This window comes from Xyrauchen texanus, chromosome 30 (genome assembly GCF_025860055.1).
Source record: "Xyrauchen texanus isolate HMW12.3.18 chromosome 30, RBS_HiC_50CHRs, whole genome shotgun sequence".
NCBI classification, from domain to species: Eukaryota; Metazoa; Chordata; class Actinopteri; order Cypriniformes; family Catostomidae; genus Xyrauchen; species Xyrauchen texanus.
The window spans coordinates 24,021,771-24,046,620 of record NC_068305.1 but is presented as its reverse complement, the minus strand read 5'-3'; the positions used below and the strand labels follow the sequence as shown (position 1 = coordinate 24,046,620).

General features: G+C 37.9%; 4 protein-coding genes across 5 annotated transcripts in view; 2 read left to right on the top strand and 2 right to left on the bottom strand.

Annotated features, from left to right (window-relative positions):
• The window catches only part of btbd7 (BTB (POZ) domain containing 7), an 88,837-nt gene extending 73,412 nt beyond the window's left edge, over positions 1–15,425 (top strand). Inside the window, exons 6-11 of the mRNA XM_052098257.1 lie at positions 729–889; positions 1,569–1,712; positions 3,056–3,245; positions 3,818–3,996; positions 5,286–5,693; positions 9,734–15,425. Coding sequence (XP_051954217.1) covers positions 729–889; positions 1,569–1,712; positions 3,056–3,245; positions 3,818–3,996; positions 5,286–5,693; positions 9,734–10,396 — 1,745 coding nt within the window. The 3' untranslated portion in view covers positions 10,397–15,425. The remainder of the gene's footprint in view (positions 1–728; positions 890–1,568; positions 1,713–3,055; positions 3,246–3,817; positions 3,997–5,285; positions 5,694–9,733) is intronic.
• A 99-nt stretch (positions 15,426–15,524) lies between these two features.
• ubr7 (ubiquitin protein ligase E3 component n-recognin 7) lies at positions 15,525–19,892 on the bottom strand. 2 transcript variants are annotated; one of them, XM_052098262.1, is made up of 8 exons: positions 19,557–19,703; positions 19,262–19,395; positions 18,976–19,036; positions 17,793–17,889; positions 17,311–17,502; positions 17,022–17,202; positions 16,864–16,926; positions 15,525–16,765 (listed from the first exon to the last, which is right to left on the bottom strand). In XM_052098262.1, exons 2-7 carry the CDS (start codon positions 19,368–19,370, stop codon positions 16,916–16,918), a joined length of 651 nt encoding a protein of 216 aa, XP_051954222.1. In that variant the 5' UTR covers positions 19,371–19,395; positions 19,557–19,703; the 3' UTR covers positions 15,525–16,765; positions 16,864–16,915. The 2 variants fall into 2 exon arrangements, with proteins under 2 accessions (XP_051954222.1, XP_051954221.1); XM_052098261.1 differs by lacking the exon at positions 18,976–19,036 and having other exon boundaries at positions 19,557–19,892.
• Positions 19,893–19,982: 90 nt separating this feature from the next.
• Positions 19,983–20,976, top strand: si:dkeyp-55f12.3 (uncharacterized protein LOC568418 homolog). Its single transcript, XM_052098265.1, has 2 exons — positions 19,983–20,351; positions 20,699–20,976. The coding sequence occupies exons 1-2, from the start codon at positions 20,087–20,089 to the stop codon at positions 20,800–20,802; spliced, it is 369 nt and encodes a 122-aa protein (XP_051954225.1). The 5' UTR covers positions 19,983–20,086; the 3' UTR covers positions 20,803–20,976.
• Positions 20,977–21,106: 130 nt separating this feature from the next.
• On the bottom strand, positions 21,107–24,736 carry tmem251 (transmembrane protein 251). The gene is made up of 3 exons (XM_052098264.1): positions 24,613–24,736; positions 23,655–23,824; positions 21,107–23,087 (listed from the first exon to the last, which is right to left on the bottom strand). The coding sequence occupies exons 2-3, from the start codon at positions 23,661–23,663 to the stop codon at positions 22,644–22,646; spliced, it is 453 nt and encodes a 150-aa protein (XP_051954224.1). The 5' UTR covers positions 23,664–23,824; positions 24,613–24,736; the 3' UTR covers positions 21,107–22,643.
• Between the last annotated feature and the right edge of the window lie 114 nt (positions 24,737–24,850).

The following is a 24,850-nucleotide window of genomic DNA, read 5'->3' as shown; positions in this document are numbered from 1 at the left end:
GTGTACCATCCTAATTTGTCATCTGAGGTTTAGATCTTAAATGAATAGTTCCAAAAATAAATTGTCATTGTTTGCTCACCCTCACATCATTCTAAACCCATATGCCTTACTTTCTTCTATTGAAAACAAAATAATATATTTTAAAAAATTTGTAATTACTGATTTCCATACAATATCAGTTGAAAGTGACTCAATTTAAAGCTTAAAAGCACCCAACAATGTCCCTTTTGGAGCTTCAAAGTTCTGGTCACCATTGACTTTTGTGAGGACCAACAGAGCTGAAATATTCTTCTATAAATGTTTCTTTGTGTTCTGCAGAAGAAAGTCATAAACATCTGTGATGTCATGAGGGTGAGTAACTGATGACAGAATTTTCATTTTTGGGTGGACTATCCCTTTAAAATTTGGTGTTTATCAGAATTTACATTTTTGAGTATATTCTTCCTTTTAAACAGGGTCTGTTGCAGTGCAGCATCCCTAGAGCATCAGATCTTAAATTCCTCACTCAAGGGCACAGCAGAAGTCAGCAGAGCTGCATATTGATACTGCTTATCCTCTGGGAGCACACTCCCTCCCACCCATCTTTTTCTAATCTATATTGTAGGTTTAGAAAGTTGGGCTTCCTTTCCTCCAAGAACTATTCTAATGAGAACTTGTGTGTGAATCTGCCTGTATTTTTCCATCTCTGTGCCTATATGTGTGACACTGTGTATATGTGTGTTTCCCAGAGCCCAACCTGCTGAGTGGCACTGCACATAGTGTGAATAAACGTGGCGTGAAAAGAAGGGATCTGGACCTGGAAGAGCTGAAAGAGATTCTCTCTCCACTGCTGCCTTTCGTCCGAACTGAGCACATATTACCCACCAACAGCGAGGTCCTCTCTGACACTGTGAGTGTGTTTGCTGCTGCGTTCAGTTCATGCTGTTTAAATTGGAGCTTTACAGGGCCGTCACACTAGATTTTAATCATGCAAAACCTCTTTGATGCTACATACAGCTTCTATTAATTTAAGTTTAAGCATGTTCTTAATTTTAAGTTTCAGAAGTGCTTAAAGTTCTTTAAACTTAGGGTTAAGTTCTGTATTTTACAGAGAAGGTTGACGCAAAATAACCAAAATGAGAGTTTCCTCCATGTTAACATTTTTGCCAAGAGGTCAATCTTTGATGTTTAGACTCTGAATTAATCAAGCAGTGACAGATGTAAATTCTATGTAAATGCTTGTGTACTCTCTTCCTCTCATGAATATGAATGGAACACGAATAGTGAATGGAACCCAAAATCATACCTTAGTGTGCAAGATGCATTTATGCATGTCATGATATGCTGGCACAAGCCAAATGTGTAGCATGTCACTACTGTTTAAAATGTATCTTCTTTCTTCAAATGAAAAGTTAATCCTTGAATGTAAACATACTCAGATTTTCAGCACTGTACAGGATGTAACGTGCTAGAGTCTAAAAAAAAAATACTCCAGTGTGCTGACGCGACGAATTATGTTGTCTTTCTGGCATTCTTTTTGACCACTCTGTCCAAGTCATGATAAAGATATTTTGTTCTGCCTATAACAGATGAAGAGAGGTCTGATCAGCACCCCTCCCTCTGATATGCTGCCCACTGCAGAGGGAGGCAAAGCCAACGCCTGGCTCAGGCAGAAGAGTGCTGGCATTTATGTCCGCCCACGGCTCTTTTCTCCGTATGTAGAGGAGGCCAAGGTAGGTTACACTGCCTCACCTCACACACGGAAGTGTTGGAGGTGCATGTTTCTCTTAAAAATGATATCATTCGCAACTAAAATATTGTCAGTGAAGGGCTGTAAGGGTCACTCTAAAAAACAGGTTGTACTTGTGTCCTCTCATTAACATATGCATTAATAATGACTTTAACGATGAATAGATGACACCAACCTTATGCATTATTGTAGGCATGATTCCAAACACAAATACATCAACCCTGTTAGCAGAATAACTATCCTGTATTAAAATAATATGCAGTCACACTTTTTTACAGTGTTTAGTGGTAATTTCTGGGTAATACTTATAAACTACATGTAATTGATGTGTTATGGGCCCTTTGCACTCTTCCGGGTTTTAGAATGTGGAAGTGAACTGTTGCAGGGTACATTTTGACAGCGGTGAATGGAAGCCAAATATATTTTTTGTTTATTTGCTCCAACGTCAAAAGAATTCTTCCCTCTTTTTCTTTATAAAAAGTACAAATCAAGGTTGCAGTGAGGCACTTACAATGGATGTGAATGGGGCCAATTTTTGCTTATACTTATATAAAATCCCTTACATATTTTCTTCAGTTAAAACTTGTGTATTATTTGAGCTCTAAAATTGTTTAAATGGTCATTTTGACAGTCATTTTAAGGTTTTAGGATTGTTGACATCGTCATGGCAACAAAGTTGCAAAATTGCCTGTAACTTTACACAGATAAGGTTAGTAAGCTATTTTGCCACACTGAAATCATGTTTGCATGCATATTGTTTATGTCTTGTGGCTATACTGTTGAAAAAGTGAGTATTTTAAAGTTTACAGATTGGCCCCCATTCGCTCAATCAATATTATGCCTCAAATGATGTTGATTAAGCTTAACTTGTATTGAACCCGAAATATACCTTTTAAAAAAAATAATAATTTGTGTATATACTTTAAAAAGCACTTTTCAAAATGGAAAAGGTACCCATATCACAAAATGACCAAAGAGCAGGTATTAATTATACTAAATTAAACTAAACACTGTGTGCGCGTGTGGGCGAGCAGGTTTAAGTGTTTTACGAGGACGTTTTTTTAGGTTACAAACTGGTAATTACAAGGTTATTATGCTATAAATTTGGTTTACGAGGATATTTCTATTGTCCCCATAATTAAAATCACTTAAACGTACTAAACTGTTTGTTTTTTTGTATGTAAATGTAAAAATTGTGAAAGTTTTTTGTGAGGTTTAGGGGTAGTGTTAGGGGATAGAATCTATTGTTCGTACAGTACAAAATCATTGTCTATGGAGAGCCCTTATAAGGATAGGCTTACCAACGTGTGTGATTGTGTTTTTTAGGCGGTTCTGGAGGAGATGATGGTTGAGCAGACTGATCTAGTGAGGTTGCGCATGGTACGCATGTCCAACGTACCAGACACGCTTTACATGGTCAACAATGCCGTCCCCCAGTGCTGTCACATGATCAACCACCAGCAAATGGCTGGTAGCCAGACAGCTCCGCCATCTGTGGTTGCTAATGAGATACCAGGTGGGTTAAGTGTTCATTCATATCTTGTTATGATGCATTGTATTAGCCAATCTACAATTCCAAGCCCCTCACTCTGTGGAATTTATATCTGTGAATAAAACTCTTGTTGGCACCTGATTAAAGTGATTGTGAGTCTGATGCATTATCAAGTCATTTATTTTAGAAACATATTTACCAAAGATTGTGTCCTAAATAGACTAGTTTATGTGGTTGTGGATCCCATAGATTAACTCATCCACATCTTTAGTTCTTTAGATGTTTTCTCAATTTAACTAGAATTTTGCTGCTCTTTTGAAAGAAGCAGTTCAGTGTTGTGGTTTTTTTTCTTGTATATAAAAGGTGTGTGGGAACATTGGCCTTGCATGTTGGCAAGCTTTGCATGATGCCCGTGGGTGTTACACAAAACAACATTCATGCGATTTAAAAAATATATATATTTCAGTATTTGTTGGCATACACTCACCCTTGGATTAATGTTAACACAGATATGTAATAATTAATGCATTTATAAGAATTTACATGTTGCTTCTAACATAAGTCATCTGTTTCCCTTTTCTCGCTCTGTCTTTCAGTGCCCAGATTGGCTGTAGTGAAGGAAATGATTCGTAGGCTGCAGGAGCTGCGTCACACAGACCAGGTGCAGCGAGCATATGCTCTGAACTGTGGTGAGGGTGCCACAGTCAGCTACGAGCTGCAGATTCGTGTGCTTAGAGAGTTTGGCCTACCTGATGGGGCAGCAGAACTCCTACAGGTAACCCAGCACATCCTGTTTGCTTGGATGCTGACAAGAGTTGCTATGGCTATTATGAATTTCATTCTAATCTCGATTTCAGTTTTACCTGGCCTCTAATGTATATAGGTTTTTTTATGGTTGTTGGCACTCTAAAATTGCTTTTGATGTAGCCATTTATAAAAATAAAAAAAAAGAGTTCACTTTTAGAAAGTCTGGCATTTTAAACAGTAGTTTACCCACAAATGGAATTTCTTGTCATCATTTCTGTCATTTACTCGTCCTCATGTTTGTTCCATTCCTGTGCCTGTATTGCTTTCTTTTTTGTGTGGAGCTGCTTGGCAGAATGTTAGTTTGGGTCACCATTCCATTTAATTGCATGGGAAATTGAATGGTGACTGAGGGCAACTGTCATAGCATAGCATTTCTTTTGGTGTTGCACTGAAGAAAGTCATATGAGTTTGGAAGGTAAATGACAGAATTTACTTTTTTTGGGTGAACTATCATTTAGTTTGCTTAGTCACTGTGCTCTTGGTTTAGGTGTGCACTGAGTTCTTGAAGGAATAGTTCACCCAAAAATGTAAATTATCTCATCATTTGCTCACCCTCATTCCATACCAGATTTGTATGACTTTCTTCTGCTGAACACAAATTAAGATTTTTAGAAGAATATTTCAGCTCTGTAGGTCCATACAATGCAAGTGAATGGGTACCAACATTTTGAAGCTCATAAAGGTAGCATAAAAGTAATCTATATTACTCCAATTGTTAAATCATCCATCATGAGATAAGTGTGGGTGAGAAATAGATTAATATTTAGGCAATTTTTTTACTATCAATCTACACTTTAATTTTCACATTCTTCATTCTTTTGTTTTTGGCAATTCACATTCTTTGTCCATATCGCCACCTACTGGGCATGGAGAATATTTTTTTATATAAAAAAGCGCTTGAATATTGATCTGTTTTTGCCTTTGTGCATTTTGGAGCCTCAGAATTAGGAGACCATTCACTTGAATTGTACGGACCTACAGAGCTGAAATATTCTTCTAAAAATCTCTGTTTGTGTTCAGCAGGAAAAAAAGTCATATACTTCTGGGATGGTATGAGGGTGAGCAAATTATTAGAGAATTTTAATTTTTGGGTGAATTATCCCTTTAAACTGCTTTTGATATTCTTTGTATTCTCATCATTAAGTAACCAGTAAGCCTAAACTGGAGAGCTTACAAGAAGTCAAAACATACCAGACAGCCTATTAAATCTAATTTGTGAAGCAAGTTTAGCCAAAAAATAACTGTGTTCTGTTTCAGAATCCGCACAAATTCTTTCCTGAGGAGCGTTTCGGAGATGAGAGTCCCATCCTGGCCCTGCGCCAGTCAGGTCGCAGTCGAGTCAACAGTACACCAGCTGTGGAGAGCATGTTCACTGACCTGGAGGCACTGGTGGGCTTCCACCCTCCTCTACCCCCACCACCTCCACCCTACCATCCACCAACCACCCCGGGCCAAAACCAGCAGCAGTTTAAAGCAGGCTGGAGACCTCGGGTCCCCAGCCAACCTCCTTCCAGATCTTTCTCCTACCCCTGCAATCATGCACTTCTCCTCAGGCAGCCCTCATCCAAAATGGGCGGCCCAGTCTACCCACCAGGAGCCAAGCCCCTGCCCCCAAACTGCACTAATGCACAGGGGGGGAGGAATCTTCATCCTGAAAAGCAAATGGTGATTTATACCAAATCATACCAAAATATGTACATTTGTGTAGGACAGGGCTATTTATCTTTGTTTCTGAAGGGCCTCCGTGCTGCAAAATTGAGCTCCAGCCCTAATCCAGCAATCAGTTACTTGAAAATTACAGGCATTTGTTTTTGAATGGGGTTGGAGCTATAGTCTGCTGGAAAGCGGTCTTCCATGAGCGAGAGAGCCATTGCTTTGATGCAGAGTATAGCGTGATGATGTAATGAATTTCCTTGACACACTGAAAAAAAATTTTGGGGTTGAAACGAGGACGAAATGTGATGTACTGTTTTTACTTCTACTTAGTTTTTCATAGAAATATATGAATTGTTCATAATCCACATATTTTAGAGTAAAGCATCTTAAAGTATAGCACAGAGAAAGATAATATGTTCGATTCATACATGAATTGTTATTATTCACCACTTATGACTGCTTTTACAGATCTATCAAACAATGTCTCTAAAAGACATAAAATTATTTAAATAATTAGAGAATAGTTATAGATATTTGCAGTCCCTGAACACCACATTTTGCAAAGCACTTCATAAAAGACAAACAACTTGAAGAGTAGTATTCATTTTATTATTATTTTTAAAACCAAGTAAAGGAATGCACCCAATTTTAATTGATATACTCTGTGTGTGTGTGTGTGTGTGTGTGTGTGTGTGTGTGTGTGTGTGTGTGTGTGTGTGTGTGTGTGTGTGTGTGTGTGTGTGTATACCCATACACCAATCAGCCACAATATTAAAACCACCTGCCTAATATTGTGTAGGTCCCCCTCGTGCCACCAAAATGGCACCAACCCGCATCTCAGAATAGCATTCAGAGATGCTGTTCTTCTTCTCAATACAATTGTACAGAGTGGTTATCTGAGTTACCGTAGACTTTGTCATTTCAAACCATTCTGGCCATTCTCTGTTGACCTTTCTCAACAATGAGGCATTTCTGTCTGCAGAACTGCCCCTCACTGGATGTTTTTTTGTTTTTGGCATCATTCGGAGTAAGTTCTAGAGACTGTTGTGTGTGAAAATCCCAGGAGATTAGCAGTTACAGAAATACTAAAACCAGCCCGTCTGGCACCAACAATCATGCCACATTTCACTGAGACCACATTTTTCCCTTATTCTGATGGTTGATGTGAACATAAGCTGAAGCACCTGACCCGTATCTGCATGGTTTTATGCACTGCACTGCTGCCACCTGATTGGCTGATTAAATAATCACATGGATGATGGTTGGTTCCAGACGGGCTGATTTTAGTATTTTTGTAACTGCTGATCTCCTGGGATTTTCTCACACAACAGTCTCTAGAATTTACTCAGACAGAAATGCTTTGATGATGAGAGAGGTCAACAGAGAATGGCCAGACTGGTTTGAATTGACAAAGTCTACTGTAACTCCGATGACTGCTCTGTATAACTGTGGTGAGAAGAATATCCTCTCAGAATGCTATTCTGAGATGCGGGTTGGCACTGTTTTGGCGGCATGAGGTGGACCTACACAATATTAGGTTTAATATGTTTTTAATGTTGTGGCTGATCGGTGTGTGTGTATATATACAGTTGAAGTCAGAAGTTTACATACACTTAGGTTGAAGTCATTAAAACAAATTTTTTAACCACTCCACAGATTTAATATTAGTAAACTATAATTTTGGCAAATTGTTTAGGACATCTACTTTGAGCATGACACAAGTAATTTTTCCCAGCAATTGTTTACAGGCAGATTATTTCACTTTTTATTGACTATATCACAATTCCAGTGGGTCAGAAATGTATGTACACTAAGTTAACTGTGCCTTTAAGCAGCTTGGAAAATTCCAGAAAATTATGTCAAGCCTTTAGACAATTAGATTCTGACAGGAGGTGTACTGAATTGGAGTTGTACTCATGGATGTATTTTAAGGCCAACCTTCAAACTCAGTGCCTCTTTGCTTGACATCATGGTAAAATCAAAAGAAATCAGCCAAGACCTTATAAAAACTAATTGTGGACCTCCACAAGTCTGTATCATCATTGGGAGCAATTTCCAGATGCCTGAAGGTACCATGTTCATCTGTACAAACAATAGTACTTAAGTATAAACACCATGGGACCACACAGCCATCATATCGCTCAGGAAGGAGACACTTTCTGTTTCCTAAAGCTGAACGTAGTTTGGTGTGAAAAGTGTAAATCAATCCCAGAACAATAGCAAAGGACTTTGTGAAGATGCTGGAGGAAACAGGTAGACAAGTATCTATATCCACACTAAAATGAGCCCTATATGGATATAACCTGAAAGGCTGCTCAGCAAGGAAGAAGCCACTGCTCCAAAGCCACCATAAAAAAGCCAGACTACAGTATGCAAGTGCACATGGGGACAAAGATCTTACTTTTTGGAGAAATATCCTCTGGCCTAATGAAACAAAATTTGAACTGTTTGGCCATTGTTATATTTGGAGGAAAAAGGGTGAGGCTTGCATGCCGAAGAAAACCTTCCCAACCATGAAGCGTGGGGGTGGCAGCATCATGTTGTGGGGTTGATTTGCTCCAGGAGCAACTGGTGCACTTCACATAATAGATGGAATCATGAGGAATTAAAATTAAGTGGATATATTGAAGCAACATCTCAAGACGTCAGCCAGGAAGTTAAAGCTTACTCCTGGAGTCCCAGGAAAGCTTCAAAATGGACAATGACCCCAAGCATACCTCCAAAGTTGTGGCAAAATGGCTTAATGACAACAAAGTCAAGATATTGGAGTGGACATCACAAAGCCCTGACCTCATTCCGATAGAAAATTTGTGGGCAGAACTTAAAAAGCATGTGTGAGCAAGGAGGCCTACAAACATGACTCCATTTCACCAGTTCCGTCTGGAGAAATGGGCCAAAATTCCAGCAAGTTATTGTGAGAAGCTTGTGGAAGGCATCCTAAAGCGTTTGACCCAAGTTACACAATTTAAAGGCAATCCTACCAAATACTAACAAAGTGTATGTAAACTTCTGACCCACTGGGAATGTGATGAAAGACATAAAAGCTGAAATAAAGCATTCTCTTTACTATTATTCTGACATTTCAAATTCTTAAAATAAAGTAGTGATCCTAACTGACCAAAGATAGGGAATGTGATTAAATGGCAGGAATTGTGAAATACTGCATTTAAATGTATTTGTCTAAGGTGTATGTAAACTTCTGACTTCAAGTAAGTGTGTGTATTTGTATTTGTGTGTGTGTGTGTGTGTGTGTGTACACACTCACACACACACTGTTGGGCGCTTTAGATCTTCTCAAAACAACATCAGATGAATTAAAAAATAGGAAATTCATAAAACATTCTTAATGCAGCCCTCAAATTCTTTTAAATTCTGTTATATACATTGACAGCAATGCTATATTCTATACACATCACAGTATAAATTGTGCAAGGAAAGATAACCATTATCTCACTTTAACGCTTTATTTACTCAGAATTAGCACTGATAATTTGTAATCAAATTAATTACATATCAATATTTGCGAAACAATGTCCCCAAATAAAGATGATTCAAAGTATAATCAAATAATTATAAATATAATTTATATATTAATTTCAAAGACATTGTTGAATCGATTAGATGATAAAAAAGGTGGCTTTTAATATTCCAAATATTTCATTTCTATTTTTCATTGATCATAATTCTATAGCTGGTCATCAGTCAAAGCCATTCATTTTGCAATTGAGTTTGTCAAGTCCGAAGTAGACTGTTACTCACATTTTAATTTTCCTTAAACATTATTTTTATATAATTAATTGCACAGAATAACACATTAAATAGTCTGCTTTACTCATAATATTAATAATACAATGAATAAAACATGTCACACATATAAACATTAATAACATCTATTACATCATGTAAATCCACTAATTTGTTGATTTAAATCCACTACGTCATCACGCTACAGTCCTCAGTAAGGAGTACTTAATATTCCTGTTGTAGGGTTTGGGTATTAACTGCACAGTGAGACCGCAATAACAGCTGTATTATCTTTATTATCCCAGCAGAATATGGAACCTGTCATCAATGAGTTCATGCCAGACATCGCAATGGGAGTGTCGGCAATGAGCCTGAAGGATCAACGCCTTCCGGAGGTCTCCATGGAGGTGGAGAGTCACGGACCACACCCTCATCTTTCAACAGCACCCCCCATGTCTCACAGCTACTCCACCCGTCACCCTCACTCCTCCCGCAAGCGACACGCAGCCGAGCCCAAGCCCGAGGGCCTGCAGCCCGACTTCCCTGACCTCTATGAGTTCCCGGGCCGCCATGTGCCTCCCTACAGCGGACCGGACCTCTATATCCACAGCCGTCAGGCAGGCGGTGGGCCACTCCCACTAGCCTACTCTGAGGCTTCAGATGCATCCCTCCGATTGGATGTGCTGGAACAGCCTCCTCAGAGACTGGACTTGGCAATTGTCTCACAAGGTGGTGTCTCGATAGCTGCACAGAGGTCACGGGCCTTAAACGAGACAGACCTCACCTGTGGGCTTGGCCCCTCAACAGAACAGTATGAAGAGCGGACCACAGGTCGGCGGCCAGCTCCAGAGGGAATGGGTCTGGGGTTAGGGGGGAATGTAGGTACTGGGGAAGAGGGAGGGTTGGGTGCCCGAGACCGCAGGTCACCTAACAAACCTGAATACCCATACAGAAAGTCTGCTCTCTGACCCCTAATTAAAAAGAGGGGGCAGTGAAACTGATGACTGATATAAATGTTAAGTGTAAGCTAACAGGTGAGGCACCAGCAGTCCTGCACTTTGTATTCTTTGGAGGGGTGACAGTATCTTGCAGGGATGAGCGCCCATAAGCTATATGTGGGTGGCTTCCTTTAATAAGCCTAAAGGCAGACATCACAAAAACTGCTCCAGATAGGTTTAAAACCCTGTAGGACAAGGTGAGATGAGAGATTGGTTTGATTGTGTGCACCCTGAAGAGGGGAAAATGCTAAATAATCTGAGGCTTCACATAAAATACCTCTTTAAACTGCCCTGAATTTGACAACCTCTTGCCACTGAACGCCCAAGATAACTTTGCTGGTTCTCTGGTCCTTATGTTTTGCTTTTGATGACTCAAAACAGATTTTTCTCTCTGGGTATTCCAGAGCTGAATATCAGTGTACACATATCACAGTATATATATATATTTGCCTTCCACTGAAAAAGCGGACTAGGATGACTGGGGAATTATATATTTATTGTGATTCACAGATTTATCTTTCCTTTAAATTGAAAAATATAAGAAGGCAATAAGTAGCAAACTCATTACATTGTCTAGTCCTTTATAAATGGATGCCTCTTCTTTTGAGGGCAGAGTGGCAGTAATAGCTTGTATAATCCACAGCATTCTCTGGCTTTTACATTAGCTTGTGCATTTTAAGAACCGAGATGGAACATAAAAGGGAAACAAATGAAATCCCTGTCTCCTATGAGACAACTTGTCAGGCATAACAATGGCACAGATGCACCATTTAAGGTGATGCTTTGGCTTTGTTATACCATATTTCACAACCTGGATATGTAGAGTAATTCCTGTGCACATTTAAATTAACAACAATTTGGCCGACTCTTTTGAATTAAGGTTGTCTTTTAAAGGCTGCAATTGGTGGCACTCCTGAGTGATGGTTCAGTCTTTTTAAACTAAATGTGGGTCCATTGTCAGTTGTAAATGGAGCTCAGTCAAACCAGCCTCAGGCCTGTATCCTCCGTCCTCTGGTATGGTTGGACAGCAGAAGTCCATGGGCAGGAATTCATTAGCTTTTCAGTGAGAGTCACTGAGTTCTGTAAGTAGATGTCCAACAATTATGATGTCAAGAACTGGCCTTGCAAAAAAAGAAGAGAAATATCTGAAGTGTTACGGACAACAATTTAGAGATTTCGTATTTTTTTACAATATGTTAAACAATATTTTACACAATATCATGCACTGCTGCACGCCCTACCCATAGATGAACTTCCTTACTTTAAGCTTTTTTTTTTTTTTTTTACATCAGATAGACCTGTATCCTTGAACTGTGCAATAGCGTGGCCTTGTCATTTTAACATGAATTTTAATCTCTTCTCCTTGTACAATAAGATTCCTTCTCAGATGATCATGCTGGCACAGCAAATATGCAGGCTTAAGCTAATCAACAATATCCTTATATGTGATGGTACTGTATTCTCACAATTTTGTGATTACCTAAGATTCTTTTGTTGGATTAGACCAGGTAGAACCTATTGAAAATCCAAACAATCTTTTGCCATATCCATCCCATGTTCTTCACTTAAGAGTGCTTCTTTCATTGGGGCACAAGATATCTTGTGTTGGTTGAAAGCACAAAAATTCTGAGAAATACTGGGAATGTCATATTTTTTTCTTGGTCAGTTATGAGTGCTTAGACATTTTATACTCTGGTAAAAAGACTGAAGTTTTAGTTGGTTGGATCAGGTTGGGGTTTTGACCTTTGAGAATGCCTGAAGTGACAAAAACACACAGTTAGACCAAATATGGGTTAGAAAGGATCTTTAAGTTGTAGGATTTTTTTGTTGTTGCTTGGTAAATCCATCTAACATCAGCCAGGTTTTTTGCCTCTTGGTAAGTTGAATTGAAACCATTGTGGTTAGATTTCTTGATAGTTGCACAGGCTCTTCGGTAGGAGGAACATCATCAATTTATTTTCTTTATCCCCCAAGGCACTTCGACCAACAGAAATGGCCTTAAGACTTGCCTCTCCAGTTTTTCAGCTGCGTTGATTATGGAGTTAAATTGCCGTATCTGCAGTTATGGCCTTATGACCTTACCTTGGGAAATCCAGTCCTCCATCTTAAATCAAATAAGGTCTCTTTGCCAGAGAGAGAGAGAGACACTCTTTCTGCACAGTCTCTACCTCTGACCAGCTTCTCTCTACATGTACTTTTAAAGTCCCGATTTTCTTTTTCCCTTCTTTATATTCTTTTCAAAATATTCAAACTTCTTGGGCTTCACCTTGAACATTTATCAATGAGGACCAGAACCAACAGCTGGAAATCACATTTTCTTCACTTTTCACATATATTTCTATGAAGAACCTCTCCCTCCTCCTTTCATCTTTTTGTTTTATTCAATTGAGTCAACGTGACAGCATGGGGAAGATGTTCAAACAAAGATTGAAGCTTTTTAGAGTAAGGTGTTCCAAGCTTTCTGTAGCCCACACAAATTATTCATCTGTGCCATTTTACACAATCATTTGTTGGAAGTAAATCTATAATTGATGCTGATATTAATAATGGCAGCAATTGTACTCCCTTAAATAAATCTACCTTTTGGTTATTTATCAGAAATAGCTGTTGGTGTATATTTATATATCAGCCTATGTCTTGAACCCTGAGGGGGAGAGCTGTAGTTTATAATCCTTCTAAGCTTAAGAGGGTCAGATCCAAAATTAGATGCAGTGTAGACCCTGTCTGGGGCACAAGCAATCTCCTCAGAGAGTTAAAGTCATCTGAAATTGACCACAGTTGGTAGGAGGCTTTCGGGGAGAAGACTGCTTCAATCTTCTGAATGTCAAGGACGTAATTCTGCAGTTCTCTTTATGTCAGGCATGCTTTTCTGCTGGCTGGGGATTTCCAGTCTGTGATGCAAATGATTTAACTGTTCCATTAGGTTCTACACAAAATAATGTGTTGAGTTTCAGCTGCATATTTTCATCAGGGACAGTTCCGTAAGCAATGCATGCACTGCAGCCTTATTGACCTTACCTAACCTGACCTCATTCACATTCTGTGAATCCATTTATTAACCACTTTCTTTCTGAATAAATAGAAATTTGATCCTGGATTTATTTCTTTGAAAGGCGCCAGAGCATGTCTTAGTCATGAAAATCTTTTGACCTTGCAGATCCTGCCAGCTTTGTGTCAGCATGATGGTAATAACTCAGTCTGCCTGACATTCTGGATGTTTTACCAGCATCTTGCATGTTCTCCTTTTGATGTGTAAGAAACTGCAACACTTGTCAAAAGCTCTTTGTGCAGTTGTTTAAATTCTCAGTGTTTCAGGTTTGTAACCCAGTATTATGTGGCTGTCATTCTGAGCAGCCACATCTTCTGTTGGTCCATCTTTGTATTCTGATGCTATTTTGAACTGGGTCACCTATGTTTTGAAAGTAGACCTCTCAGCATGATATTTCTCATGGTTTCTTTCCTTTTGTTTTTAAAAACTGGATTTTCTGTTCTTACAGAGTAGTAGTTTTGATTTTCTAGACTATTATATTACCTGTAACTCCTAAGCATCACAGAATTGGCAGTAGCACTTCCCTTCGAGGCAGATGAGAGGAGGTTTCAAAGTCTGTCATGTCATTCTAGTGAATCGCACTTGCAGCGTAGCCTTGACCCAAAATCGACAGATGGATATTTAGGCCTACTGCTGCTACTCAGAGGTTTTCCTGCCAGTGGAGAACATTATATATTGACGTCAATGCCGATCCCAGCGAAGGCTACGATCTAGTCCCATATAGACCCAGGCATGCCTTAATCTTAAAGTGAGGTTAGGAAAACTCCTAGATTGCTTCCACCTCTGCTCTACTCAGGCCACATTTAACTGCTAAAATGTCATTTTATTTCATGTTATCATTTAACACCAGTCAAATGTTCACATAGACCTTTGAGTCATTTGAGGGGTATATTACTTTGGGTTCTGAGTGCTGCAGAAGTCATTGCACATGGCTGAAGGTATTATTTTGTATTCGAGATGCACACTGACCTCATAATTAATACATTTCTTTTACAAATGCTATTTGTGGTCATCTGGGCTTGGTCAGAGCTGTGGGTTGTGTGCCTGAGAGACTGTTAGGGTTAGAGCATGAGTTTGAAATGCATTTGACTTCTCCCAAATGAGGAGCTTTAATTGTTGTTTAGTCTGTCTTGTCAAACTACATTTAAAAGAACTCATTTAACTGGCACATTCTTTGATGTAACATTTTCATTACAAATTTTTTTGTTTTGGAGGGAATACATTTGGCCACCATACTTGACATCTTAAATCAAGGAATAAATGCTAGTACAGATGAAGGTACCCATTGCACTAAATGTTTTAGTTACACTTTTTGATGGTAATGTTTGTAACATTTGTTGAATAGTGCCCTCTGTTGGCCCTATTGATTTTTGACTGAAATTTCTAGCTAGATTCACAGCTGAGTCATTTTATTTACATGTTCATTCCTAATCCTTTTAGTATTAATTTTGCATGGCGTTGCGTTATCTCCAAAGTGCCGCAAGGCTGAATTGAACAAAGGTTTGTGCTTGAATGTGCAAGGGCAAGGGAAGTTGTGTTTGCAGATCTCCAGGTTCTCTCTCATACTATCTCTCTAAATGAGATGATTTAGTGCCTTCCCTGCCTGAGGCTGGGCTTCCTCCACACCCCTTTTGTCTTATGCAAGCCGTTTCTACAAACCTCTGTTGAACATCTCTTTGTAATACTGTAGCCAACGCTTAGTGTGCATAATGTTTATTTTGTTTGTTTTTTCCCTCAAAAAAATATTTTTCAAGATTTTTGGTACCTTTGATCACAGGCCTCAGAAAATATGGTGTTTTGTTGTATGTAAAATGTAAAGTTTTTTATAAATATATATAAAACATGCTATATCTATGAGACATTTGTGTGTGTATGTGTGTGTGCATATATATACACACACACATACATAGACACAAAAAAAGCATTTTTTTGTGGAGTTGTGGAAAGTGTCTATTTTTATATTCTTTACTTTGGGCGGTGTAGTTATGAACTTTACTCTGCAATTAGGTGACTGTCTTGAAAATAAATAGCTTTGAGTTATAATGCACATTTCTTGTTTTTGTTTTTTTATTACCGAATTTCAAGAGCAGCACCTTCGCTATTGTTGGGAAAATTGCATCATTCCATTGCATCTTTTTCTCATTACATATTCTGCCAAATCTATTGTGTCCACAAGAAGAAATTAATTCACAAGAGTAAATGACAGAATTTTTATTTTGGTAGGAACCATCCCTTTAACTCTAATGGCCTTGATAAAAGTTTAGCAAATTAATTAGTAGACAATCCCAACATTGCACAGAATCATTCAATCCTGTATTAACATACAGGTCCAAAACAAATCCAAACAGTGTGCAAAGCTTGATGAGTCATTGACAAAGCTTGTAATTTATAATTGAAATGATTCCAAAATCATTACTGACTTGTTTATCTGAATAACATTTTCTAATGTGCATAAGGAGACCATTATAATTAATTATTCTTTAAAAACTCAAAGGGCCACATGTATTACCATGTTTATTTCTCAAAGGTAGGATATAAAAAGGAAAAGTCTACAAACAACAGGTTAAAACAAGGTAAAATAAAAAGGCAACTTTATCACAATTGTATGTGAACTTAACAACCTGACTTTTTGTTATCTTTAACCCATGCAAATATCTTGAGATATAGTAGGTGAGGGAATCTGCTTCCATAGATTTAGGTTAAATAAACTGTAGGCTGTGGCGCTATTGACCCTGACATCCTGAGTATTGATATCTGCCATCTTACCAGAAATGTAACAGAATTAACACACTACAATCATGAGACCATAACTTCATTAATAGCCTTCCATAATGATTATAATAGTGGCACCATTTTAAAAATCCTGAGGAATGACTGCAATTCCTATTCACATGGCATTATAGAGGCGCTTTTCCTCCCATAATGAATCTGGACACTGAGCAAATAAAGGCAAGTCAAGCTGAACCTAATTTCAAACTCGAACCCTGTTTGATATGGCAGGATTGTGAGAAAAGAATTACAGCTACATCTTTGGGATCACAAAACCTGATATCACACAAGGTCAAAATCATACAAAGGGAGGGCCTGAATTTAAATTTCATATTTATTTTTATAAAATGTTCCAGTGGGGGGCCTAAAGGGGAAAAACAACAACATGAAGGTTTGGATGGAGCTGTTATGCTTGAAGTGGCAGGGATGGTTTAGCTGCAGTAGTACCGGCCCTCATTGGCTCTTCTCTTACAGCTTTGCTGCTGTTCAAAAAACTGACGAATGTCCTGCGGTGTCACCACCTTAGCAAAGGAGATTTATGATTTTCATTTGCAATTAATAATGTGCCAAAAAGGTGGGACACATGTATAAAGCACTGAGAGAAGCGTCATGAGCCTACCTTGCCTTCTGCAGCAAATCTTTGCAGGTAGTCCTTCAGTTCTGTCTTCATGTCATTTATACTCTGGATAAAAATAAAATGTTTGGCTCCAATCACAGTTTACTTGACATTTTAAATCTGATATGTGCCTGATTCTAGTACCACAAAACCCTACTAACTGTGGATGATCTCCAGATGCTGAACACGATTCAGGGTGTTTAGGGCTGAAATTAAGGGGTCGTGACCATCTCCTCCACCTGCTTGCTCAACCTGCTCTGTGGACTTGCCCTTGATCTCATATGCCAGGACCGTGTCAATCTCATCCATGAGGAAAGATACTCCAGCGTCTGCATAGAGGATCTAAGTAAGCAAAGGAAAGTCATTAAGGTTTGGAAGGACACAAAGATGAATAAATTACAGAATTTTCATGACAGAACTATTCCGTAATTCTCTGTGTTTGAGCTGCACCTTGCAGTCTGTGCAGGTGCAGAGTTTGGTACGCCAGGCAGAGGGCCAGAACACAGCACCCTGCAGAGTCCGGCTCCTCACGGAGGCCTTCATCTCTCTCAGCCTGCAACCTGAGCATGAGCCCTCCTCTGTGAAACCTTCAGTTTCATCCTGGTGTTTCCGTTTACAGGCGGATGTCCTGTTGACCTGAACCTGAATTTAAATAGACAAAAAAAAATAAATGCTACGCCACCTTGTGGTAAAACAAAGGCAGAACAATAAAACAAAAAAATAAAAAAAACTGCTTCATATTTTAATGCATAAAGTATCTCAAAACACTTGTTTGTTTACATTTAACAATTGTTTAAAAGAAGATTTAAGTTTTATTGTCAGCAAATGTATTTATTGAACCGGAATTTTGAGTACAAAATAAAAACATGTCATGTTTCAGCCATCATTCACTCACATAAGAAAACAGACATGCATACAACAGACAGAAATACCTTCTCATCAAAGGGGCTCTTTGGGTTCTCATTTTTAACCTTTTCATCATTTTCCACCTTCCTCCTTTGCATGGATTTGCTTTTGTTATTGGTGGCACTGATACAAACAAGACTTAATAATCATTCCCAATTCATAAATGTTCAGTTAAGGATGCCTAGGTTAAATGCTAAATTTTGTGTATTTGATAAAAATTGTAAAGGAATAGTTCAGCCAAAAATGACTTTAGAAGAATATCTTGTCTCTGTATGCCCATTCAATGCAAGTGAATGGTAGCCAAAACTTAGAAACTCCAAAAAGCATATAAAGGCAGCATATAAGTAATCCATATGACTCCAGTGGTTAAATCCATGTCTTCAGAAGTGATATGATAGGTGTGGGTAAGAAACCGATCAGTATTTAAGTCCTCTTTTTACTATAATGGAGCACTCATGTCATGTCGGAATAATCATTACGAGTTAAGCACACATGAACTTTTCTTTGAGCCCTGACTGGGGGCATCGATTTATGAATCATCGTGGAAGCAAATTGATAATAGTAATTTCATTTTACTTGAAGATTTTGACTGTGCAGTTTAATTTGTATGCATTTTTTGTACAGTTAATGAATAATAATGATGAAAATAGACTAATTTACTTTGTTTATGCAGCAACAAGCATTTGTAATAATTACACTTTGCTCTTCAGTTTGTTGCATTAGTGCTAAAAAAGCTTCCTGCCTTCACTAGTAAGTGAAAAATATGGAAATAAATTTGAAAAAGAAGAATGTGGAAGTGATAGTGAACATTTATAGTACAAAAGCACTTAAATACTGATCTGTTTCTCACCCACACCTATCATATCACTTATGAGGACATGGATTACTTTTATGCTGCCTTTTAGGAGCTGAAATACTCTTCCAAAAAACTTTGTGTTCAGCAAAAAAATGGTCATACTCTTTTGGATTGGCATGAGAGTGAGTAAATTAATTAGAGAATTTTCATTTTTGGGTGACCTGTCCCTAAATATACATTTAAATCTTTCCTTTTTTAGGGAAGAGATTACAATAATTTACATATTGAATTTCATACATGTATAATATATACACAGTATGTTAAAAGATCAAGGAAAATGTGATTCCTCATGTCATGACCCCTATAAAACAAAAAGCATAGATTCAAATCAAAGAAGGGATAAAACAACTTACTGCAAATAGCTTGCATTCCATTTCCCCAAACTTGTCATTTCCACAATCACATCAAAAATTCCTGCAATACCAATAAAGGTTTAGATAATCATTATCGCTTTTCATATAATTTCTTAACCAAAACTACAACCTTATATCCTATATAGAAGCACAAATGAAGCATGCCACCATTGCAGTACTAAGTTGGCACATTCTAAGATACACTATATTGACAAAACTGTGTGGACAACTGAACACCAACATCCATATGTGCTTGTTGAACATTTTATTGCAAAATTACATTTACCTCTTGGTATACAGCTCAAAAAGGTCATGGCCTTCATGGCACTTGTAGGAACATGCCAGACAAACTCCAGCTGGCTCTCCTCCCATAGGTGTACAGGTGTTGCAGGCATACAGAGCTTGTCGCTTCACATATCCCTGTTAGGGATAACATATCCCATTAATATAAGTGTTTGAACTTACATCACGTCACGATGCAATCATACAAAAAAAAATCATGTCAATGTATAATCTAATGATTTATAATAATGCTAAAATCTAAGACAATAAAACAAGGTTTAAACACAGGTATGCATCACCTCAGGATACGAGCATTTCTCTGAATCACTCCGTCCAAGGACAGCAGAGGCTTCATTCTCCAGTTCTTCATCCTCTTCCAAAACATCCACCAGAGACACAGTGGCCTCCTCCTCCCCTCCATCATTTGCCGCCTGTTTAGAAACGACACCGCCATCCATGTAAAGAAACGAGCGCAAAAATATTTCTAGTTCCTGTTCCAGGGCACTCCGGTCACGCGATGTGAAACGAAACAACTTGCCTGTCGAAGAAACCCCCGGGACGGTAGCTGGTCCTCTGCGATAAAACTAAATAAAAGATGCGGGAACCTGTCGTGTAATTTGACATTACCGGAAACGATTTTCTTGGGAGAATCTGTTACCACAACAAAACGATACTGCTTCCGGTTTATACAAAGACTAGCTGTTTTGGCGGGAGACTTGCTGGACGTTCTTAAAATAATTGTTTAAGGACACAGTTAATTATTTTTGTAACTACGATGTATTGAAACATTCAATCCCACTGATACAGAATAAACAGAAATAAATAAGAAATGTACACGGGCATTTTCGCGAAAAAAAAAAGAAAGGTCAGGGTTCAAAGGTTGGAGTTTACATTCAACATGGCAACGTGCGAGCTGAAAGGGGAGCTGAAATACAGGGATGGACTGACAAACCAGTTCGTTGTAAAAGTAGATGACAATTTGAAATCAATGATAACTGGCATTAAGAAAATAAATGCGGATATCTCAGAGGTTTTGACGGCTCTTGTCGAACAGGAAAAGGGCTCGACGGGAAACTGTAAAGGAGATGTGGATGGTAAGCTGCTGAGGTCAAATAAAAAAGATTGCATCACCAAACACAAAAGAATGTAAAAGTGGACATTTATAGTAAAAAAGGACTTTAGGTAGGATATTCTACTGTTTCTCACTCATACTTATCATTTTGCGTCAGAAGACATGCATTAAACCACTGGAGTCATAATGCTTCCTTTATGTGTTTTTGGGGATTCAATCGTCTGGTCACCATTCACTTGCATTGTATGGACCAAAAGGGATTTTTGGGTGAACTATTCCTTAAATAATTTATCACTTCCTCATTCCTATTAAGATCATCCCCACTTAACTATTATTTGTATCTTTCTCTTTTTGAATCCCATGTTATAGATGATGAGGAAGAGGATTGTGAGGAAGAGGATAGTACAAAGGAAACGGCCGCAAAGTCAAACACAGAACCTCCAAAAAAGCGAATAAAGACCTTACGGACATGATCCTCAGAGTTGCCATACTACTGTTTTGGTCTTTATTACATAAGGAGGTGATGTTAACTCTTTTTGGCATTTGGTAATGGATTTATTTTAAGTAACTTGAGTTTCTTTTTGAAACGTGGCAGATTACCAGTGTGATAGGAAAATTGTTTCATATTTCCTGGAATAAAGTTACAAATTGAAAGCAGTTATCAGATTTTTTTTTTTTTTTCAGGTGTAATAAACCATTGTGCAATAAACTTTGAATGCAAACAGTCCTATAATATGTATGACAATACACACACACACACACACACACACACACATATTGTATATATATATATATAATCTCAATGTACCAGTTTCAAATAAATATGCACTGCACATTGATTGATTTTTGTCAAAATCCAGACTTGTTTCAAATCAGTGTATTAAGATTACAATGGAAAGTTCTTAACAAATACTGATTAAACATTACAATTCTAAATTAACAGACAAGCCCTTTTAGACAAAAACTATTTGCCTTGAACCATTTGAACATTTAACAAAGGCTTAAAGTCAAACCCATCCACACATGAACAACAGCATTGTCTCCATGCAAGCAATGACATTGAAAATTTAAACACCTGGGTCTTTGGCAAAAGCTAAATTAAAAGAGACAGTCTGAGAGCTTTTGAAGAATGAGTTCTAGAGACCTATTGTTGGATAAACTTTGTTTGTGACAGACTCATTACAACCTACCACACCCTGCCGGTCTAAATAACATTTCCATTGTTTTTGCAAGATAAGACTGTAAAATGATGGTGATAGCTCTACGTTTAGACAAGCAGTTCAGTGCACAAATATTCCATACAGACATAAGCATGTAGCACCTGTTTTTTAAAACCCACCCAGAGATGTTTAGAATCGTCTATACTGTCTTTCCACTGTTTCACCCATGATAACAAGTATTTGAACAATCCCAAATTGAAGAGATGTAAGAAAATACTCCCTTGTCATGTGTCATACTTTAAGAAACAAATACTGATATAAAAAGGTATTCATTGCAGATAAGAAAAATGGTTATACAAAAGTTCCGTAATAACAACTTTTTGTCATTGTTCCCTCTTTGAGTTTTGTTTTCTATGTTTACAGCCAACAGAAAGATTGACACTTGACAAATAATGGCACACACATTTGTGGCACCATTTTACGGCTGGTTCTGTCAGTGCTACTCTCACTGAACACTAACCACTGGAGTTGAATAAAATGGCAGGAACATTATAGTGACACTTTCAATCCATTGTCCTTATACTGAAATGTTAAGCATGCAATCCTGGCAGCATTTTAAAGTAACATTACTGTCAGACACAGACTTTCTCAGCTTGCACCTTCAGTGCAAAAAAAAATTAATCCAGATGATATCTTGGACCATGGCTTGATTGAGATTTCACTTATCAAATTTCCCTTCAATTATAAACGTACATTTTAGAGTATTATTTATTTTAGTTCAATTGAGGCAAATTTTATTATACTTTTTTAAAGTACCATAAGACTGAGGAAACATGAAAAATACTTCTGGATCCGGTTATAAATCTACTTTAATTAAAAGCACACTGATTTTGCACTCAAAGGTGCAATTTTAAAAAGAACTGGTGTTGAAATTCACATGGCTTTAACCATATTATTTTCAAAAGAAAAGAAAACGTAACCCTCTAAATGCACATACTCGTTCTCGTGTAATTCCTACAGAAAAATGCTTATGTAAAGTTTTGAACAAGTACAGGCAATGCAATAATCTTTTTTACAAATGCACTTTTGTATTCCCCAACCCCTAACACACCAAAGTGTATGGTACCAAGATTCAATCCCACATCTTAAAGGATTTAGGTGTCAATCAGCTGTAGCCTGCTGATCTGATTGGAGGCCTTGGCAAAAGTTTGGTGACGGTTGCAGATAACAGCCAGGCAGATGGGCAGAATGCAGTATCCTATAGTCTTGGGGTCTGCCCTTGTGCAGGAATACAGAAAGAGAAAGACTTGGAGGTAGGGACCGAGGAAAATTGTGGCCCACACCCAGAAGGGCAAGAGGAGAAGTCTTGATTTCAGAGTCAGTGTCCATGAGGCTGAAGAAGGGGACAAGGATGAAGCATCTCCTGACCATTTTGTCTGTGCTCCAGCTGCCTTTTCTACATGTGCCAGTGCAAGCCGGTTGTATGTTTGGCTTATCTCAAATATATAATAAACCCCAGCAACACTAGCCAATAAGTACAGTCCAACACCTATCCATCCCATCCGCTGGCGGAAATTCATCATTCTCCATGCTCTTCTCTGTAAAAGCAAAGAGAAAGAATGCATCCAATGCAAGCATTAACAAGAAATCAATTACATGCATGGTTGTGATTTTCCATGTATCGCTTGTGGTAATTTACAGTAAATCAAAAGTTAAAACAGTTCAGCTGAAACTAAATCTGATCTATACAATATCTCTATTTAATTTTTACAAACAATTTTCCAAAACAAGTTACTTCCTCGACTTTGTATTTTGCAGGAATTTTCGATGTGATTGTGGAAATGACATGTTTGGGGATATGGATACAAGCTATTTGCAGATTCCCCTTCATTTGAATGTATGCTTTATGTTTTAAATGGGATATGACATGAGGAATCACATTTTCCTTGATCTTCTGACATACAACACTTTACAATTCCTAAACTAATTACATTTCAGCATTACATTTCCAAAAACACAAAGAGGAAGTGATTGAGATCTTACACAAAACATCACACACACACCATTGAACATTGTTTGATCAAAGCTGTTGACTAACATTAGATACTACGTCTACCATCATAATAACTAAACATATGATATTGATTTTGAAGAGTGTTACTTACTATGATCATTCGATCAATCCATTTTGTGCGGATTTCAGTGCAATACGTTTCTCAAACCAAAACACAGCGGTGTCACAGGACTGCTGTCATATGACTCATTTCCTGAAAAAGCGAGATCCGGAAGTTCCGGTTAAGATCTTCTTTGATTTTATGAACTTCCATCAGGATCTCTGTGAAACAAATCTGGAGTTGTCAATCCTAGCCATTTAAAAATGTGGATTATTTAAAAAGTAACTGACAAAAATATAGTTGCCTCATACGCATTATTGTTGGCATACAGTTCAACAATAGACCTAAGTAGCGCATTTTTTAAAGGGATAGTTCCACCAAAATGAAAAATTAAAAAATAGCTGTGTTTGTCCTCATAATGCAAGTGAATGTGGGTATAAAAATATTGAAGCTCAAAAAGGCACATAAAGGCAGCATAAACATAATCTATAAGTATGACAAGTGTGGGTGAGAACCAGAACAATATTTAAGTCCTTTTTAACTATAAATGTCCACTTCCACATTCTTCTTCTTTTGTTTTTGGCTATTCACATTATTTGTGCATTTTGTTCACCTGCTGGGCAGGGATGATAATTTATAGTTAAAAAAGGACTTAAATATTGATCTGTTTCTCACAAACCTATCATACTTCTGAAGACATGGATTAAACCACTGTATTCATATGGATTACTTTTATGCTGCATTCACTTGCATTGTGAGGACCAGCAGAGCTGAAATATTCTTCTAAAAATCTTCGTTTGTGTTCTGCTGAAGAAAGAAAGTCAGACACATCTGGGATGTCATGAGGGTGTGCAAATCGGTGAGAGACATATAATTTTTGGGTGAACTATACCCTTAAAACGAGGCGCGTGTTTTCCGGAGGGTTTTGTGTATTTTTATTCATGTTTTATCAGCTGAACGATCAACACCAATTGTAAAATAATAATAATAAAACAACAGTAAAACATACCCCTCACCAGAGACTCCTTTTCAATCGCGTCAAAAAGCAAATATGGCGCTACACTGAATAGGGTCAACATGTAATACATTTGACTTGATCGTTGAACTGAATAAATGAACGAAATAGTCGTGGAGAAGTTGCCTTTCAAGGACAATTCAACCTTTACCGGTAGTTACACGAGGCTTTAAAACCCGCCTCTGAAGAAGGGTGTGTCCGAGCAAATAAGTTTAGTCGCCAATCAACATTA

Bases quoted from the DNA above. Each gene is read 5' to 3' on its own strand.
- ubr7 (XM_052098261.1), bottom strand. From the start codon at position 19,715: ATGGATGGCGGTGTCGTTTCTAAACAGGCGGCAAATGATGGAGGGGAG. The intron at 19,396-19,556 runs GTGATGCATACC...TATCCCTAACAG, and splicing joins AGAAATGCTCGTATCCTGAG to GGATATGTGAAGCGACAAGC. The intron at 17,890-19,261 runs GTAAATGTAATT...TGTTTGTATCAG, and splicing joins TTTGAGCTGTATACCAAGAG to TGCCACCAATAACAAAAGCA.
- si:dkeyp-55f12.3 (XM_052098265.1), top strand. From the start codon at position 20,087: ATGTACACGGGCATTTTCGCGAAAAAAAAAAGAAAGGTCAGGGTTCAA. The intron at 20,352-20,698 runs GTAAGCTGCTGA...CCCATGTTATAG, and splicing joins CTGTAAAGGAGATGTGGATG to ATGATGAGGAAGAGGATTGT.